Genomic DNA, 18,558 nt, shown 5'->3' on the forward strand with positions numbered 1-18,558 from the left:
GTCCAGGTGTATGTGATGGAAGAGCTGGGATTTGTACTCAAGTTGCCCGAATCCAAATCCTATGGTCTTTATATTCTATCATGTTACCTCATTGTATCATGCTGCTTCTAGATCTTTTCTTCCTCTCTCTCCTTTATCCACCCCCTCGCTCCACCGTCACTTTGGGGAAGAGAAGGTATTTCCCACATACCTACCAGAAATTTCAGCTGCCAAGGGACTAGGCCACAGGAGATGGACAGACAGCCACCATTCTGTCGAGTTCTTCATGAAACAAAAAGACAATATGTAGAGATGGAGACAATGCTGCCAGCATCCCAGCAGTCAGATATCTGCTAGTCACTGATCATCTGCATTATTACTTAGGACAGAACTCTGTCCTTGGCTTGGGGTGAGGCACACAGGACAAGGGAGGAGAGAAGGGAACAGTCAGCCTAGGTCTAAGCCTATGCAAGAACAGGATGAAAAAGAATCATGGATATGTATCCGTGAAAGTGCAGGCTGCACTGTTATAAAAGTATGATCTGCAAAGCATTTTTTTTTTAATTTCTTAAGTTTATTTATTTTGAGAGACAGAGCAAGCGGAGAAAGACAATTCCAAGCAGGCCCTGCGCTGTCAGCACAGAGCCTGACACGGGGCTTGAACTCCTGAACCATGAGATCTCGACCTGAGCCGAAACCAAGAGTTGGATGCTTAACTGACCAAGCTACCCAGGCGCCCTTGCAAAGCATTCTTAAAGGTAGAGGCAACTGCCTGGCTCAGTTGCTAGAGCATGCAATTCTTTATCTCAGGGTAATAGGTTCAAGCCCCATGTGGGCTGTAGAGGTACTTAAAATCTTAGAAAAAAAGATTTCTAAGGCGTTCTGCATTCATTCATCCTTGAATGCCTGCCAACTGCCTGGGCCAGGGTAGATACTGAGGAAAGAGAGAAATAAAACATACTCCCTGCCCTCAACAAAGACACAATCTAAGGAAATTGGGGATTTGGGTAGCTTGTTAAAAATTGCTGGGTCCCATCCTACAGATTTTTATTCCGTAGTTCTGGGGTGTGGCCTGAAAATTCACAGTTCTAAGGTTCTAAGCATCCCAGACTGATGCAGCCGCTTTAGGGACAACACTTTGAGAACCATTGATCCAAACCAAATAAGATGTTCTCTAATAAAGATGAGTATGGATTGGATTGCTGAGGGAGCACAGAAGGAAGAGATTGATTCTGCCTGGGAGAACTCTGGAGTGGCCTTGAAGGATGGATTTGGACAGGGTTTTGCCTAGCTACAGTGGAGGAGAATAAAGACACATGGACCCACCTGAGTAAAGACCCCAGGAATTAAAAAGGTTGGATATTTCAGTAGTTGGGGGTGGGGGGTGGGGAGGGAGTGGTTATGTGAAGATGTGGAAAAATAAGGAATTTAGGCTGCAAGAAAAGAAAGGTGAGTTTAAACTTCGGTACACAGAGCCAGTGAAGGATTTCAAGCACAAAAATGGGGAATTTAAGAGGTATGTTGAGGGAAGCTCCCCAAAATAAGCTCTATAGATCATATATGGCTCCACTCCAGACTGAAATTGTTATCTCCTAGGTTAGAAATCCATCTTTCATAAGCATAGCAAGCAATTCAGATCCACATAAAAGTTTGAGGAAGAGGGACGCTTGGGTGGCTCAGTCAGTTAAAGCATCTGACTTCAGCTCAGGTCATGATCTGGCGGTTTGTGAGTTTGAGCCCCGCGTCTGGCCTGTGCTGACAGCCCAGAGCCTGCTTCGGGTTCTGTGTCTCCCTTTCTCTCTGCCCCTCCCCTGCTCGTGCTCTGTTTCTCTGTCTCAAAAATAAACATTAAAAAAAAAAAAAAAAAAAAAGGTTTGAGGAGGAGAAGAAAAAGATCTGAGGCTGGATCATTTAGGGACATTTTCCTTTTCTGGAAAAGGACAGAAAAGATTTAAAAGACAAGGAAAAATTCAGAAGATTTAGTACTAATTTGGGAGAGTGTTTGTGAGAAGAGTCCAAGGCAATTATGAGATTTCCGGCTGTGGTTTCTATTTTCCAAAAGATATACAGCAGAAGAGGCAGCAGCAGGCTGGGAGCAGACCATGAAGGTGGAAATGGACAGGGTGGTGTAGTGTAATAAGAGCACCAGGTCAGGAATGAGAACTTGCTCTTGCACCACCATCTCTGTGACTTTGCTGCTCTAGAGCTGTCCTCTTAGAGGCCAGAGTAAATGATCTCTGGAGGTCCCTTCCAATTCTAAAATGTCATCTTCCGATTTGAAACAAAAGATCTTTTTTTTATTTAAAAAAAATTGTTTACGTTTATTTATTTTTTTAACGTTTTTTTATTTATTTTTGAGACAGAGAGAGACAGAGCATGAACGGGGGAGGAGCAGAGAGAGAGGGAACACAGAATCGGAAGCAGGCTCCAGGCTCTGAGCCATCAGCCCAGAGCCCCACGGGGGGCTCGAACTCACGGACCGTGAGATCGTGACCTGAGCTGAAGTCAGACGCTTAACCGACTGAGCCACCCAGGCGCCCCTGTTTACGTTTATTTTTGAGAGAGAGACAGAACAAGTGGGGGGCGGGGGGAGCGCGGAGAGAGAGATACAGAATCCAATGTAGGGTCCAGGCTCTGAGCTGTCTGAGCAGAGCCCGATGGGGAGCTGAACCCACCAACCGCGAGATCATGACCTGAGAGGAAATCGGATGCTCAACCGACTGAGCCACCCAGGTGCTCCGAAACAAAATACTGTAATTGAATATAGATATGTAAGTACATAATTATTGTGATAAACCACTGGCATGGGGTGTTGGCTGCAGGGAAAACTGGTCCCTGGAGAGGCTAAGAAGAGAATTGATGAAACCCTGATTTTTCTCATATCTTGCCCAAGACCAATTCTATAGATTCTTCCATGTTCAGAAAAGGAAAAAACTGTAAGATGGTTTCCCTTTCTCTTGAACTCCGAAGACAAGTAAAGAACCATCTAAAAACAGTCTTCCAGGGTCACCTCCTGTATCATTTGGTGAAGCTAGGCTACCTAAAAAGCCTAGCACAGAGTAGGTGCTCAGGGATTATCACCATCATCCTTCACCTTCCTCACTGCTTATTCTAGTCGGTGATGTCTGTGACATCACTAGATTCTAAATATTGGGGGTAAGCACCTTTGCCTAACTGATCTTCGTCTCTCCCCCCTTACGCCAAAAATGCACACTAATACAAGTCCTATTTTTGCTCTCTCTTTCAAGTCATAAAAATCTATTTCAAACTGTGTCCCCTTCTAGCGCCAGAAAAAGGAACTGCAACCAAGGGGTGCGGCAGAGCAGTGGAGCCAAAGGTCTGCGCGCCTTAAAGCCTTCCTTGCTCTTCCCACCTACGCGGGAGGAAGGACTTCTTTGCTTCTAGTGGAAGTACTGATAAAGTTTGATTTGAATAAATGAATTTCGAAGTACTGCTCTCCCCGCCCGAGCTTCTTCCGCCCGTAAAGGATTTCAAGAGGTGGGGCAAAACTTGCGGGGCGGGACCGGATGTGAGGTCACTCTCCCCGAGGTGAAAGGTTAGCGGAAGTGGGCTTTCTTCCTTTCTGCCGTAGGCTCGAGTAGCTGGTGTCGGTGAGTAGAACCTTGGGCGGGATGTTCCAATCCGCTGCCATCCGCGGCCTGGGGGTCGAGATCCGGGGTGGCGCCGGGCGCTTTCCTTTGCCCGGTCTCCGGAGGCTTCGTAGCGGTCCTATCCTGCGATCAGGGGCCTGCGGGCGGCCTGGGCCGAGACGGCAGTGAGCGCAGCCTTGGCTTCTGGGCCCACATCCTCGGCTTGGCAGGTTTCTGAACGGCCCCTTCTTCCCCCTGCAGAGATGGGCAAATTCATGAAACCCGGGAAGGTGGTGCTGGTCCTGGCCGGACGCTACTCCGGACGCAAGGCGGTCATCGTGAAGGTACCCTCCTCGCGAGCCTCTGCGCGCCTACATCCCAGGAACGGGGCTGGTTTCGGAAGGCCTGCAAGCGTGGAAGTCAAGAGCTAGCTTGGGGGCATTGGTCACTGAGCATTGGGTGGGAGTGAATGCATCGGGGCTCTTGAAAGAGAAAAATGCAAAATACAAACAGATGTGAGTTGAATTGGGCGCCTAACATATAATGGGTTCTCTATTAAAGAGGCTTTAAAATATAATAATGCCCGGCGTTTATCGAGCGCTTGATTGGTATCTGGCACTGCTTTCCAGGTGGTGTCATGCCCAGTGCTTGTAACCGTAGGGGATTCTTTTCTACTGCTGGTGTCTGGAGACGTTAAGTAACTCAACTGAAGTAAAACATTAAGTGCTGCAGGTGGGATTCTGTAAAAAGAGGAGAAATTGTTTCTAGGCAAAACGATCACTTAGCATATTCTAGCCCTCCGTTCTTTGCCTTCTGCCTACATTTTGTGGTCTCTTGTGAGATTTTGCTAAGCTCTGGCCAAGCACTTGCTTTTGGTTGTTGTGGGACCACTGGGACACCCTTTGTTTCCCTTCCCTCATCTGTCTGAGACTGGTTTCTGGAGTTAGACCACCAACTAGCCATGTAATTGTAGAAGTTAAGAGATGTTAAGTCCTAAGAACCAGTGCTTGATAGAAAGCAAACACTCCATAAATGCTAATTATTGTTAGTTTTAAATCACTTAGCTCCCACAAGCCTTTCCAGATTCTTGGTGGGAATGAATACGACCCAATACTGTTTGGGCATCTAGCCTAGCGCTCAGAATGTCTGCTTTGCGCAGTTTTTCCAGTAGCGGGTCTCAGATTGGGAGTGGGGGTATTCTTTTTATACATGGCCTGGATTTAGCACAGCGCCTCAGTAGGCCCTCGATTACTAACGTGATTCTTGCTTGTTCAGAACATTGATGATGGCACCTCAGACCGTCCCTACAGCCACGCCCTGGTGGCTGGAATTGACCGCTATCCCCGCAAAGTGACAGCTGCCATGGGCAAGAAGAAAATCGCCAAGAGGTCAAAGATCAAGTCTTTTGTGAAAGTTTATAACTACAATCACCTCATGCCCACAAGGTGAGCATATCAAGAATGGTTATGAAAGTGACTTTCTTGGGGCGCCTGGGTGGCGCAGTCGGTTAAGCGTCCGACTTCAGCCAGGTCACGATCTCGCAGTCCGTGAGTTCGAGCCCCGCGTCAGGCTCTGGGCTGATGGCTCAGAGCCTGCAGCCTGGTTCTGATTCTGTGACTCCCTCTCTCTCTGCCCCTCCCCCCTTCATGCTCTGTCTCTCTCTGTCCCAAAAATAAATAAACGTTGAAAAAAAAAATTTTTAAAAAAAGAAAGTGACTTTCTTTTCTCCTCTCTGGCCTGCTGAATAAGGAGACAGCTTTCAACTTTGCAGCCATTCCAGTGTGGGGAAGAGACATTTTCATGTGTGACTTACAAAGTGGTCATGGTTTCAAGTGCTGCCTCTTTTTTTTTTTTAATGTTATTTTTGAGAGAGCACAAGTGGGAGAGAGGCAGAGAGAGACAGAATCTGAAGCAGGCTCCAGGCTCTGAGCTGTCAGCACAGAGCCCCACGTGGGGCTCGAACCCACAAACTGTGAGATCCTGACCTGAGCGGATGTCGGACACTCGGCCGACTGAGCCACCCAAGCGCCCCCCCCCCCCCCCCCCCCCCCAGTGTTGCCTCTTTAATTGAATGTGGAGCTGTGTTCTGTCATTTTCTGTGGTGACTTCCCTGACTGGGCCAAGCAGGATTGAAAAATCTTTTTCCAAGCTTGCTCCTGATCTGTCTCCTCACCTGAAAATCCTAGAAGTGTTAGGTAAAGATTGCTGCATTTGTTTGCAATCACGATAAATACAGGCACGGGATCTGGCCTGCTGTCTTCCACTATTCCACTTTCAAGGATAGTTTTTACAGGCTTTCAAAAATTGTTGATAAATAAAGGAAAGCAAACCTCCCCCCAGCTGATTCCACTTGGCTCTCAAGCCCCTGAGTTCCTGGTCGTTCACAGTATTGTGTGCCATTCATGCTATCTTGGTGTATAGGTTATAAGGAAATAAAAATATTTGAGAGAGTCCTGAACGATAATTGCCAAAACCCAGCAGTGAGTGCCTTACAGTTTGCTACCGGCGGCTGCATGTTTACTCTTAATGGGCTGTCTTAAAAGGGCATTGCTGTTTCTCACGTGCTGGGAAACAGACCTCGGTAACTAGTCCCCTAGCTTTTGCATTCTCATAATGAGGCTAACCCTTCCCCAGACACAACTTGAACACCACTAAATAAAATGGCTCCAAATAGGAAGCTGGCCAACCACCATGATTAAAGTGACAATCCTTAGCCAGAAAAATAGTCACTGGAAAGTTGAGAATGAAACGTGAAGTATTTTCATGGCTTGAGTCTTTTTAAATTGGCAATTTCCAAAAAATATCATCAGGACTTTGGCACAGCTTTTGCGGATTGTTCCTGTGGAGACAGACGCTGCCATCCCAACGTCCCAGGCTGTGCGACGGCCCTGGCCGCATGTGGGCTGATCTTCCCTCCCCACTGTTGTCCCCAGGTACTCTGTGGATATCCCCTTGGACAAAACTGTTGTCAACAAGGATGTCTTCAGAGACCCTGCTCTTAAACGCAAGGCCCGACGAGAGGCCAAGGTCAAGTTCGAGGAGAGGTAAATAGCTTTGGTAGTGGATGTTGGGAATATGGTATCCATGTCCTCCATGAAGGGAATTTAGTTTCACTGTTCTCATTGGTGTCCTTTTCTTTCTGTCTAGGTACAAGACCGGCAAGAACAAATGGTTCTTCCAGAAGCTGCGGTTTTAAGTTTGTTTTGTTTCAGTCATTAAAAATACCAAAAAAAAAAAAAAATCACTGTCTGCTTGTAGCATGTATTATTAGACTGCTGAAGAACATTCATATGATAAGACGTTGGGTGGTGGGTGAGAGGAGAAGCTGTGGAAAAGTATATAAAATAGCGCTTTTGTGAGATTTGGACTATTTCTGTCCTCCTGATAATCCTTTAATCATCTGACCGCCCTCGGTGGGTAAGGCGTGAGCTACTGAATGATTTCCCAAAAAAAGACTACTACTGATGTGTAGGTGCAGAGTTGTTTAGCATCCCTGGCTTCAACCTGTTACCTACATAGAGAACCTGGGCCACTCTCCTCCCTCCACCCTCCATTGTGAACACCCACAGGCCCCTCTCAGCAGGCACTGATTACTTTGGATTGAGAGCCACTAATCTGAGGTTCTCTGAACAATGACAAGGTGCTGAAGTCCCACTCTTGAGGGTTAGTAGGTCAGAATTTCAAGCAGGTTGTCCAGTGATCCCTGTGCTGCTGTGATGAGGCCCACACTGGAGAACTGCTCTAGATAGCAGTGGGGACTAATGAAGGCCTGACCTCTAGAGCACCCATTGTTAGTGAGATTAGAAGAGGTCCTCAAATGGCCTGGCTAGCAGAACAACAAGAAAAGGTGTGGTTCAAGGGTCTTGGGCATGGGTATGTCCCCACAGTTGCAGGAAAGATAATTTGGTCCTTTTATTTGGCATTTTACCTTTCATTGGACCCGAAGTGTTGACTTTTACTGGCAAAATAGGCTCTCCATTTGAATTGGTTCTGTCACTAGATGGAAGGATTCAAACAGGCACATTTGCCAAGCCTTACGCTTGGCACACATCCCCCTGGGATGTAGGGAAAGAGATTGAGAAGGGCTGAGTGTAAATTACTCTGGAAATATCATGGACTAGATAATAGGAAACGTCGTGCACTGTGTCCTATGTAGTTTCATTTGATTCTTCACCTTTAAGTATCGAACATCTCTCTTGAGACAGACCCCTCTAAGTAGCTTGCCTGCTCAGTCACAAATGAAACTGAATTTAAGCCTTCTGCCTAAAACTTCCAAGTTCCTTCCACTCAACCTCAAGGCTCAAATTCAAGTATTGTTCTAACCAGGTTTAGATACATGCTTCCTAGCAATAGGACCTCTAAGCAAGTTTCTGCACTTTGTCCCTGAAGTTTACAAGCTCATCTGTAAAATGGCAAAAATGGAACCAACTTTGTGGGGTTGTTTTAAAGATTAAGTTAATTCATGTAAAGCATATCCAGTATTGGGCACAGAACAGCTCCCAACAAATGCTGGCTATTAATTAGTACAGCTCTTGTGAATTTGGTGGAAAGGCTTTAACCATCCTGGTTGCCTTTCTCATTCAATTAATCTTAATTTGTGTGTGCCTGGCATCTTTCTAGGTTCCAGGGAAATAACAAAGACACTATTCTACCAAAAGGCTTGTGTTAGAATGAGTGGTAGGTTGGGGCCCACATTCTGTTTGCCTATGTTTATGGGTAGATTCCCCTGAGACCTCCTATCTGGGTGAAGTCAACTTCCCAGACCAGAAAGGCTCCTCCCCGGGGTGGGGAAACCAGCTGGGGGCGTGTGAACACCGAAGGGCAGGGATTTTGGTGAAATGAAAGTGGAAGCAAAGAGCCTGCCGGTTCTACATCAGAAGTGTATTTCAGGTCCGGCTTAGAGGAGACTAAAGCCCATCAGAAGGTACAAGCAAGAGTTCTGTCGCTGTGGACACTGCCACTTTGTGCCCAGCTCTGAAGCTTCAACTCTTGCCAGCCGGACCCCAGGCCCATGTCAGTGACCCATGATGCCGTAAGTGAGGAGAGTGTTGGGGGGAGGGGCGAGAAGCAGAAGAGCATTTCCCTCGGCTGGAAATCTGCAGGTATCTCCGGGTCTGGTGGCCAAGCCCCTCTCTGCTCATCTCTTAGACTTGCTGAAGGACTGGGGAGAAATGTGGCGGGGATTACCTCTCCCCTAACCCACTGCCTCAAAGATAGTTCTATAACCTACACCTCAGGAGCTCAAGCATTTCTTGGGTGAATGTGCATTTTTCTTTCTTTTTTTTTTTTTTTTTAATTTTTTTTTTCAACGTTTATTTATTTTTGGGACAGAGAGAGACAGAGCATGAACGGGGGAGGAGCAGAGAGAGAGGGAGACACAGAATCGGAAACAGGCTCCAGGCTCTGAGCCATCAGCCCAGAGCCTGATGCGGGGCTCCAACTCACGGACCGCGAGATCGTGACCTGGCTGAAGTCGGACGCTTAACCGACTGCGCCACCCAGGCGCCCCGAATGTGCATTTTTCTGAGAGAGAATCCATAGTTCTTGTTAGATACTCAAAGGGTTTTATGACCCAAAACGTGTAAGACTTGTTCACACCCTTATCTCCTGAGATCTTGCCCAACAAACTTGCCTCCTTATATTTCATCTTAGAGTTGAAATAGATAGTTCCTCACCTTATTGTTGATGTCAGCTGAATCTTAGGCCCTCTTCCAGGTCACAGGGAGACATGTCTCTCCTCTGAGAGCTCACCTTCCCACTGTGTGCTGTGCTCCTCCCTTTCCTGACCTGTGAATGATCCTACTCCTGCTAGACTAAGACTGGTCCCCCGTCCAGCCTGTTCACCATGCCAGCACTGTGCCTGGCATGCACACAGCCCTCAATAAATAGCAGTTAAATGAATGCATCTCCTCCCCTCTCCAGTTTCTTCCTTTTCCCCCCTCCCTGATACTACCCCATCTGTTATAAATACACAGATGTCTTGCTTGGGAATTTTTCATTTGCCCCTCAAATGTAGTAAGAAAGATCACAGGCTGAGGGCCGGCTGAGCCAGTGGAGCATGAAACTCTTAATCTCAGGGTTGTAAATTCGAGCCCCACGTTGGGTTTAGAGATTACTTTAAAAAAATCTTTGGGGCGCCTGGGTGGCTCAGTCGGTTAATTAAGCTCCCAACTTCGGCTCAGGTCATGATCTTGCGCTCCGTGAATTCTAGCCCCGCGTCGGGCTCTGTGATGACGGCTCAGAGCCTGGAGCCTGCTTCGGATTCTGTGCCTCCTTCTCTCTCTGCCCCTCCCCCACTTGTGCTCTATCTCCCTCATGGCACAAAAATAAATGTAAAAAAATTTTTTTTTAATTTAAGCAGATAATCTATAAATCAATATAGTAAAAACTTAGCACACTGGTTGGCACCTCCTAAACGTACAATACGTGTTTGTTATTCTTAATATTATTGCCAACCTTTCAGAACCCCTATTCCCCAAGATTATCTTGATTCACTTCCATTTCACTCCTACCTCTAAGATGGGTGCCGGAGACTTTTTTATTATGACTTTTTGTTTGTTTGTTTATTTTTATTTATTTTGAGAGAGAGAGTATGAGTGGGGGGAGGAGGGCAGACAGAGAGGGAGAGAGAGAATCCCAAGCAGACTCCACACTTTCAGAGCAGAGCCCGACCTGGGGCTCGATCTCACAACCATGACTGAAGCCAAAAAGAAGAGTCGGACACTTAACCAACTGAACCACCCAGGCACCCCTATGACTTTTTTTTAATGTCTATTTATTTTTGAGAGAAGGGTGTGAGGGTCAGAGAGACAGGGGACAGAGGATCTGAAGCAGGCTCCAGGCTCTGAGCTGTCAGCACAGAGCCCAATGTGGGGCTCAAACTCACATACCTGCAAGATCATGACCTGAGCTGAAGTCGGACACTTAGCCAACTGAGCCACCCAGGAGCCCTTCAGGAAACTTCTTTTTTTTTTTTTTTTTTTTAATTTTTTTTCAGCGTTTATTTTTATTTTTGGGACAGAGAGAGACAGAGCATGAACGGGGGAGGGGCAGAGAGAGAGGGAGACACAGAATCGGAAACAGGCTCCAGGCTCCGAGCCATCAGCCCAGAGCCTGACGCGGGGCTCGAACTCACGGACCGCGAGATCGTGACCTGGCTGAAGTCGGACGCTTAACCGACTGCGCCACCCAGGCGCCCCTTTTTTATGTTTATTTATTTTGAGAGAGAGAGAACAGGGAAGGAACAGAAAGAGGGAGAGAGAATCCCAAACAGGCTTTGCACTGTCAGCACAAAGCCTGACATGGGGTTTGAACTAAAAAACCATGAGATCATGACCTGAGGCGAAATCAAGAGTCAGATGCTTAACTGACTGAGCCACCCAGGTGCCTCTGAAATGAAACTTTTTAAATCAACAGAATAGAGATCACACTCTGTACAGTTTTATTTTGTATTTTGCTTTTTTAGCTTAGTGTATTTCTTCATATTGTTAAATGTTCTTTAATGTCTTCTAATTGCTACATAATATATTTATTAGGCTATTCCTGTATAGTTGGACATGTAGATTTATTTTTGACTTTTTTTGTGTGGGCTTTTTTTTGTTTTTTGGCTTTTTTTTTTTTTGCTTTTTTTTTTTTAATGTAAGCTCTACCCAACCTGGGTCTCAAACTCAGACCCTGAGATCAAGAGTTGCATGCTCTACTGACTGAGCCAGCTAGACACCTCTCTTTTGGGCTGTTTTTGTTGTTTTCTTTTTTTTTACCCTTTTTTTTTTTTTTAATGTGTATTTATTTTTGAGAGATAGAGAGTGTGAATGGGGAGGGGCAGAGAGAAAGGGGGACAGAGGATCCAAAGCAGGCTCTGTGCTGACAGCAGAGAGCCCAGTGCTGGGGCTTGAACTCACAAACAGTGAGATCAAGACCTAAGTCAAAGTTGGACGCTCAACCGACTGAGCCACTCAGGTGCCCAAAAGATTACAGTTTTAAAGCTCTGTCCCTCACAGAGCCCTTCCTTCCTTTTGACTTCTTCCATTACACATGCTGCTCCAACCCAGAGTCATTTCCACCAAGTCCTGTCCCTGACCATATGTGTCTTCAACGGCCTCGAATTTGACTTATTTTGGCTCATTAATTAACCCTGACAAACCTCAGGTTCCTCATATAAAATGAGGATTCATAAAATAGGAAACATTCAACATAGCACTCATCACGTGCCAGGCACCATTGTTCCCAACAAAATTATAGGTGGAAATTGCTATTATGTCCATTTTGCAGATAAGGAAACCAAGGCACAGAGAGTTAAATAACTTGTTCATTGTCTTGCAGTACTAAAAGGAGCTGGATGTAAGCGTTGGAGGTTTGTCTCCAAAGTTCGTGTTCTTAACTGTTATGCCGAACAGCCTCCCAATACCCTATGATGAACATAAACAGCAGGAGATTTTATCTTATGGGGTGGTTAGGTTGTAAATTTCGCAAGTAAGGCAGAAGAATGTAGGTAGTCAAAATTAATCTTAAATCATTAACTCACCCCTACAGTATCCAGAATTTACAGTCTCTCAATGAGCTCAATGTGGAATGGATTGCAGTTTTTTTCGGTTAAGCACCAGATGTACATTGGCTTACATTTAGAAGACCATGTTATCATGTCACGCAAACAATAGCATGTATAGTTGAATTCATGTAAGTGACTACAGTCAGCTTGTGGTGTCCTTAAGAGGGTCCTATAAGAGAGAAGTTCCAGTTGGAACTTGGAGACAGGAGGCAGTTCTGTGATACTTAAAATGAGACGGAGTCCAACCGTGCCCAGCACCTGGCAGGCCCCCAATAACCACTTGCCTGCTGGGTCAGTGGATTCTACCAAATTCTTGACACCCAAGTCTACAACCTTGGCATTGTCTCTCCAGTTTGTCCTCTCTGTCTCCTTAATATAAACATCCACAGAGTCTGGAGGCCTGCTTCCTGAAATGTGCTCACCCGTGCATGCCCATTGCCAGAGGTCCAGCTCAGCTTCTGTCATGTCAGGAGGAATTAGAACCTCAGAGTGTCCCTCCCCAGTTCCCGCTGCTCCAGCTCATCGTGCCGTGGCTGCCAAGTTGCTCTCTTAAACACCATGTCCACCACCTCACCCCCTCAGAAATCTTCACTAGTTCTCCATCCCCTACTTATATTAGATCTGAACTCCCCTGCTCCAATGGTTCTTTTAAAAACTCTATATTTAGGGGCGTGTGGATGGCTCAGTCAGTTAAGTGTCTGACTCTTGATTTCAGCTCAAGTCATGGTCTCACAGTTCATGGGATCAAGCCCCAAGTGGGCCTCTGCACTGACAGCATGGAGCCTGCTTGGGATTCTCTCCCTCTCTCTCTCTCTGCCCCTCCCCTGCTCATGCACCCACACTCTCTCTCGCTCGCTTGCTCAAAATAAACATTAAAAAAAACTATAGGGGCGCCTGGGTGGCGCAGTCGGTTGAGCGTCCGACTTCAGCCAGGTCACGATCTTGCGGCCTGTGGGTTCGAGCCCTGCGTCAGGCTCTGGGCTGATGGCTCAGAGCCTGGAGCCTGTTTCCGATTCTGTGTCTCCCTCTCTCTCTGCCCCTCCCCCATTCATGCTCTGTCTCTCTCTGTCCCAAAAATAAATAAACGGAAAAAAAAACTCTATAGTGGGGCACCTGGGTGGCTCAGTAAGTTAAGCATCTGACTTCATGGCTCATGGGTTTGAGCCCCACATCACACTCTGTGCTCACAGCTCAGATTCAGATTCTGTGTCACATCAGAGCAAAGCCTGATGTGAGGCTCAAACTTATAAACCGCAAGATCATGACCTGAGCCAAGATCAAGAGTCGGATGCTTAAATGACTGATCCACCCTGGTGCCCTTTTTTAAAGCTATTTTATTTTATTTTATTTTGTTTTATTATTTTATTTTATCTTTATTTTTAAATTTTGTTTGTTTATTTTATTTAGAGAGTGAGAGATAGCAGAAGTGGGGGAGGGACAGAGAGAGAGAGAGAGAGAGAGAGAGAGAGAGGAAGAGAGAGAATCCCAAGCAGGCTCTGTATTGTCACTGCGGAGACCAATGTGGAGCTTGAATCCACAAAACCGTGAGGTCATAACTTGAGCCAAAACCCAGAGTTGGACACTTAAACAACTGAGCCACCCAGGTGCCACTAAAAGTTATTTTATTAAATAGCATTGCTAATTACTAGATTTTCAAACAATTATGTATATTTAGATCAAGATTTAAAGCAGAAGTAAAAAGAGAATGAACTTAGGACTGAATCTAGTTCAAAACATCTTAAAATGAATTTCATTTTTTTTAATTTACTTTTTCATATATTTTTAAATTTTTTTTTTTTAACGTTTATTTATTTTTGAGACAGAGAGAGACAGAGCATGAACGGGGGAGGGGCAGAGAGAGAGGGAGACACAGAATCGGAAACAGGCTCCAGGCTCTGAGCCATCAGCCCAGAGCCCGACGCGGGGCTCGAACTCACGGACCACAAGATCGTGACCTGAGCTGAGCTGAAGTCGGACGCTTAACCGACTGCGCCACCCAGGCGCCCCTTTTTTCATATATTTTTAAATTTAATTATCTCTTTCAAATAAAAATTCAGATTTTTATTTCCCTTAAAAATGGGAAGATATGGGGAGGGGCACCTTGGTGGTTCAGTCAGTTGAGTGTCCGACTTCGGCTCAGGTCATGATCTGGTGTTCGTAAGTTCCAGTCCCACACTGGGCTTACTGCACAGAGCCTGCTTCAGATTCTCTGTCCCCCTCTCTCTGCCCCTCTTCTGCTTGTACTCTCCCCCCACATAAATAAATATATATAGATATTTTTTTAAACGGGAATATATGGGGCACCTGGCAGCTCAGTTGGTACAGCACATGACTCTTGATCTTGGGGTCATGAGTTCAAGCCCCATGTTGGGCATAGAGCTTACTTTAAAAAAAAAAAAGAAAGAAAAAGAAGAAATGGGATACAGGAACCACATTCCCATGTGAGAAAATCTTGGTTGGATGGGGTGCCTGGGTGGTTCAGTTGGTTAAGTGTCTGACTCTTGGTTTCAGCTCAGGTCATGATCTCATGGTTTGTGGGTTTGAGCCCCACATTGGGCTCCACACTGCTTTTGCAGAGCCTGCTTCGGATTTTCTCTCTCTTTCTCTCTGCCCTTCCCCCTTCCTGCACATGCTTTGCTCTCAAAATAAATAAATAACTTAGAAAAGAAAAGAAAATCTTGGTTGGAGCTGAGAAGAAGTTGCCACTTTAGCAGGGACATGCTCTCTCCAGTTCGTGAGTCCCTAGCACTCCCTATGGTCTACACTGGCTCCCTGGACTCACCGATGTCATCTAACTGGCCCTTAAAGACACCTTGTTTGTAGGCATATAAAGAACTAGGTACCTTTCTCACTACTCATAAACCAGCATTATTTGGTCAAACCGTAGTTTTTGTCTGTTTAAAATAGAGTGAACTCACACTGAATAATTCAATGCCCTCTGTAATATATTCCCATTCTGTCATTAATTCACTTCATTCATTCATTCATTCATTCAACACACATTTACTGAATGCCTGTTTTGTGCCAGGAACTCTGCTGAACACTGGGGATACAGAGATGACTAGGACAGAGTCCCGCCTTCCCCAGTGAGCTCACACTTCTCTGAGCTGACCTTATTTATCAGGCTTCCCAACCACAGAGTGAACTCTGCCAGCTAACATCTACTTCATCCCACAAACAAAGGTGCATTTATTCGTATCCCTGGTGTCATTCCCCTGCCCATGTTGTCACTCTCTGTCTCTGGACTTGCTCCAAATCACACCCAGCCTGAAAGGCTGCTTGCTGCAGTGGAAAGAATGGCAGTCAAGGGACAAGCTAGGAGATGTGGGGTAAATTGTTCCCCCACTCTGGGCTTGATTTCTTCACTGTAAAGCACAGATTAGCAGTCTGGAGTCAGACTGCATAGGGCTGAATGACTTCAAGCAAGTCACTTAACCTCTCTGAGCTTCAGTTTCCTCATCTATAAAATAAGGGTAAGAGGGAACTTATTTCACAGTGTTGTTTCAAGAATTGAGCCATATAAAAGCCATAAAACGCTTAGCACAGGGTGCCTGCATGGCTCAATTGGTTGAGCATCTGACTCTTGATTTCGACTCAGGTTATGATCCCAGGGTCATAGGATCGAGCCCCACATTGGGCTCTATGCTGAGCATGAGGCCTGCTTGAGATTTCTGTCTCTCTTCCCACTCCTGCGTGCTCTCAAAAAAATTTTTTTTAATTAAAGCTTAGCATAGTGCCTGACATATAGTAAGTGCTCAATAAACATTAGCTGGGGCACCTGGGGTGGCTCAGTCAGTTGAGCATCCAACTCCAGCTCCAGTAATGATCTCACAGTTTGTGGGCTCGAGCATCATGTCAGACTTTGCACTGACAGTGTGGAGCCTGCTTTGGATTCTCTCTCTCTCTCTCTCTCTCTCTCTCTGTCTTTCTCTCCCCCTCCCCCGTTCATGTGTGCATGCAAGTGCATGCAAGCTCGCTCTCTCAAAAACAAATGAACATTAAAAAAAAAAAGTTAGTGAATACTATGACATTTTGCCACTCTAAGCCCCCACTCCTCCCAGAGGCCTCCCTAGTTATGTTAAGCCCTATGGGACTGTCCCTCCTCCATACTCCTGATGTCCTCCACAGTCTGTCATGTGAGGGTACACTGTCTTGGGTGGTGTTTTGTACAGACCCGAGGGCTAGCCTCTTCTCCCCCCCCCTTGCCCTGTGTCAGTGCCCAGCACCGCACAGCAGGAGCTCGGTGTCTGTTAAATGCAAGCTGTCCTGTAACAACACAGCTGTGGCTGCTGCAAGGGCTCCTCCGCTTGTCCCCCTCCCCCAGCTGAGATGAGGCCAACCAAATCCTGAGGAGAGTGGGCCAGGGCCAACCCCAGGACAGGGGAAAGGGGTTGGGCTGTTCCGGAGCTGAGCATCAGCTCTGCTGTGGGAGAGTCCAGGATCGGGTCCCTTTCCCCTGGGCTCATTCTCTGGGAAGGCAGATGGAAGTCTGGTCGTCTCCCCCACCCCAATAGGCTCTCCATGCCCTTCGGGAGGAGCAGGCCAGACTAAAGAGGAGGCTGCAGCAGCTGCAGCAGCGGAGGAGGGAATTTGGGGACTTCCCTCACCACGACCAGGTAAGCTGGGAGAGGGGTGTGGTGTGGTAGAAAGAACCAGTTTCTCTCCTGGCTCTGCCACTTCCTCACTGCATGACCTCCAGTATGGCACTTGAAATCTCTGGATCTGTTTTCTCATCTGTGACGCAGAGCTACCAAACTTGCAGGCTTGTGAGGACAAAGTAACATCTTGTGTGGAAAGTGCTCCTACAGGCTTGACCTACCTTCATCCACCCTTTTATCCAGCTCTCCTTTCAATAAGTGTGCTCATCCCCGGCCTCAATTCCATGGAACACTTTCCTTCTAGGGATGGTGGGGCCTCTCCCACCCTTCAAGGCTGCATCAGCCTCCCCTCCCCCACCTCCAGGTCCCATTCCCGGTGCCCTTGGTCCCCCTGGTGTTCCGAGGACACACTCAGCAGGGCACAGAAGGGTCCAAGCCTTTGGTTTCCAAACTACGGATCTGCTACCCTCTGCCTGGAGGCTCTGCTCTGGTCACCTTCGACGATCCCAAGGGTGAGCTCTCACAGAGGCCCTGGGAGGGAGGCTGGGAGGCTTCCCAGTACTGACCCTGCTCCCCCGACCCAGTGGCCGAGAGGGTGCTGCAACAAAAGGAGCATAAGATCGACATCGATGAGTGCCGGCTGCGGGTGCAAGTCCAGTCCTTGGAGCTGCCCGTGGTGACGACCATCCAGGTGATAGGACTGCAGCGTCCTGGGACATGCAGGGGGTGCCATGCACTTGGGCACAGGGGATGAGTGGGGCTGTACCTCTCCCTCCTGTCTGTCCCTAGGTGTCCACACAGATAAGCAGGAGGAGTATGCTGGTCAGTGGGTTTCCTGCAGGGCTCAGGCTGAGTGAGGAGGAGCTGCTGGACAAGCTGGAGATCTTCTTTGGCAAGTCCAGGAATGGGGGTGGCGATGTGGAGAGTCGGAAGCTGCTGCAAAGTGGTGTCGTGCTGAGTTTCACTAAGGATGCAGGTAAGGGTCTTGCCGACAAGATTGGGGCTGATGCATCCGGCCACGGGGGAGAAAAGCCCTGATGCTAGAGGTCCATCCCTCTCTGTCCCCACAGTGGCCCAGCACCTGTGCCAGGCTGGCCAGTTTACAGTGCCACTGGGCACGAAAAGCTTCCCTTTGAGAATCTCTCCCTTCCTAAGTGGGGAGATCCAGAAGGCTGAGGTAAGTGGGAAGGTGAATTGGTGGCTGGGCCAGGAACCTGTCTGCCTGGCAGAAACTTGCCCAAGAAAGGATCAGAGTCCCCAGACTCCACTGCCCTCCCCATTGCCAGTCAGCCTCTCAGGCCTCCCGGCCCTTCCCAGACCCCCAGGGGCACTGCCTACCTCCAGTCCCTGACTCTCATGAACCAGGCCCATCTCCTGGCTCCTTTTCCAGATCGTGTTCCGGCCAGTGCCCCAGTCAGTGCTGGTGCTCAACATTCCTGACGTCCTGGATGGCCCAGAGCTTCAGGACATCCTGGAGATCCACTTCCAGAAGCCCTCCCGTGGAGGTGGGGAGGTGGAGGCCCTAACAGTTGTGCCCCCAGGACAGCGGGGCCTGGCGGTCTTCACCACCACGTCAGGCTAAGAGCCTGCCCTTCTCATCCCCTCCCCCGCACCCCTGCCAAGCCTCTCAAACCAGGCTGGATTTGGGCGCACAGGTGCAAGAGATCGTGCTGGTCAACAGCGGCAGGGATTATGGCTTATGAAATGCTGCCCAAGAACAATAAAAGTGGCGTGACCCTCTTCTCATTTCATTTCCTGAAAGGAAACTTGATGTGAGCACAGAAGGAGGAACCCTCACCTTCCAGGAGCCCACCTTCCCCTCCACTCTCGGAGGCAACATCGA

The 18,558-nt window shown here is 47.5% G+C and overlaps 2 protein-coding genes across 2 annotated transcripts; both read left to right on the forward strand.

The window, feature by feature from the left end:
- The first annotated feature begins 3,468 nt into the window (after positions 1-3,468).
- On the forward strand, positions 3,469-6,810 carry RPL27 (ribosomal protein L27). Its single transcript, XM_025917393.2, has 5 exons — positions 3,469-3,590; positions 3,831-3,913; positions 4,845-5,014; positions 6,503-6,613; positions 6,717-6,810. Exons 2-5 carry the CDS (start codon positions 3,833-3,835, stop codon positions 6,763-6,765), a joined length of 411 nt encoding a protein of 136 aa, XP_025773178.1. The 5' UTR covers positions 3,469-3,590; positions 3,831-3,832; the 3' UTR covers positions 6,766-6,810.
- Positions 6,811-8,365: 1,555 nt separating this feature from the next.
- On the forward strand, positions 8,366-18,455 carry IFI35 (interferon induced protein 35). The gene is made up of 7 exons (XM_025917565.2): positions 8,366-8,601; positions 16,632-16,733; positions 17,080-17,227; positions 17,300-17,406; positions 17,505-17,691; positions 17,786-17,892; positions 18,106-18,455. The coding sequence occupies exons 1-7, from the start codon at positions 8,581-8,583 to the stop codon at positions 18,295-18,297; spliced, it is 864 nt and encodes a 287-aa protein (XP_025773350.1). The 5' UTR covers positions 8,366-8,580; the 3' UTR covers positions 18,298-18,455.
- Positions 18,456-18,558: the final 103 nt, after the last annotated feature.

This window comes from Puma concolor, chromosome E1, assembly GCF_028749965.1.
Source record: "Puma concolor isolate L17-30 chromosome E1, mPumCon1.1.hap2, whole genome shotgun sequence".
NCBI lineage: Eukaryota > Metazoa > Chordata > Mammalia > Carnivora > Felidae > Puma > Puma concolor.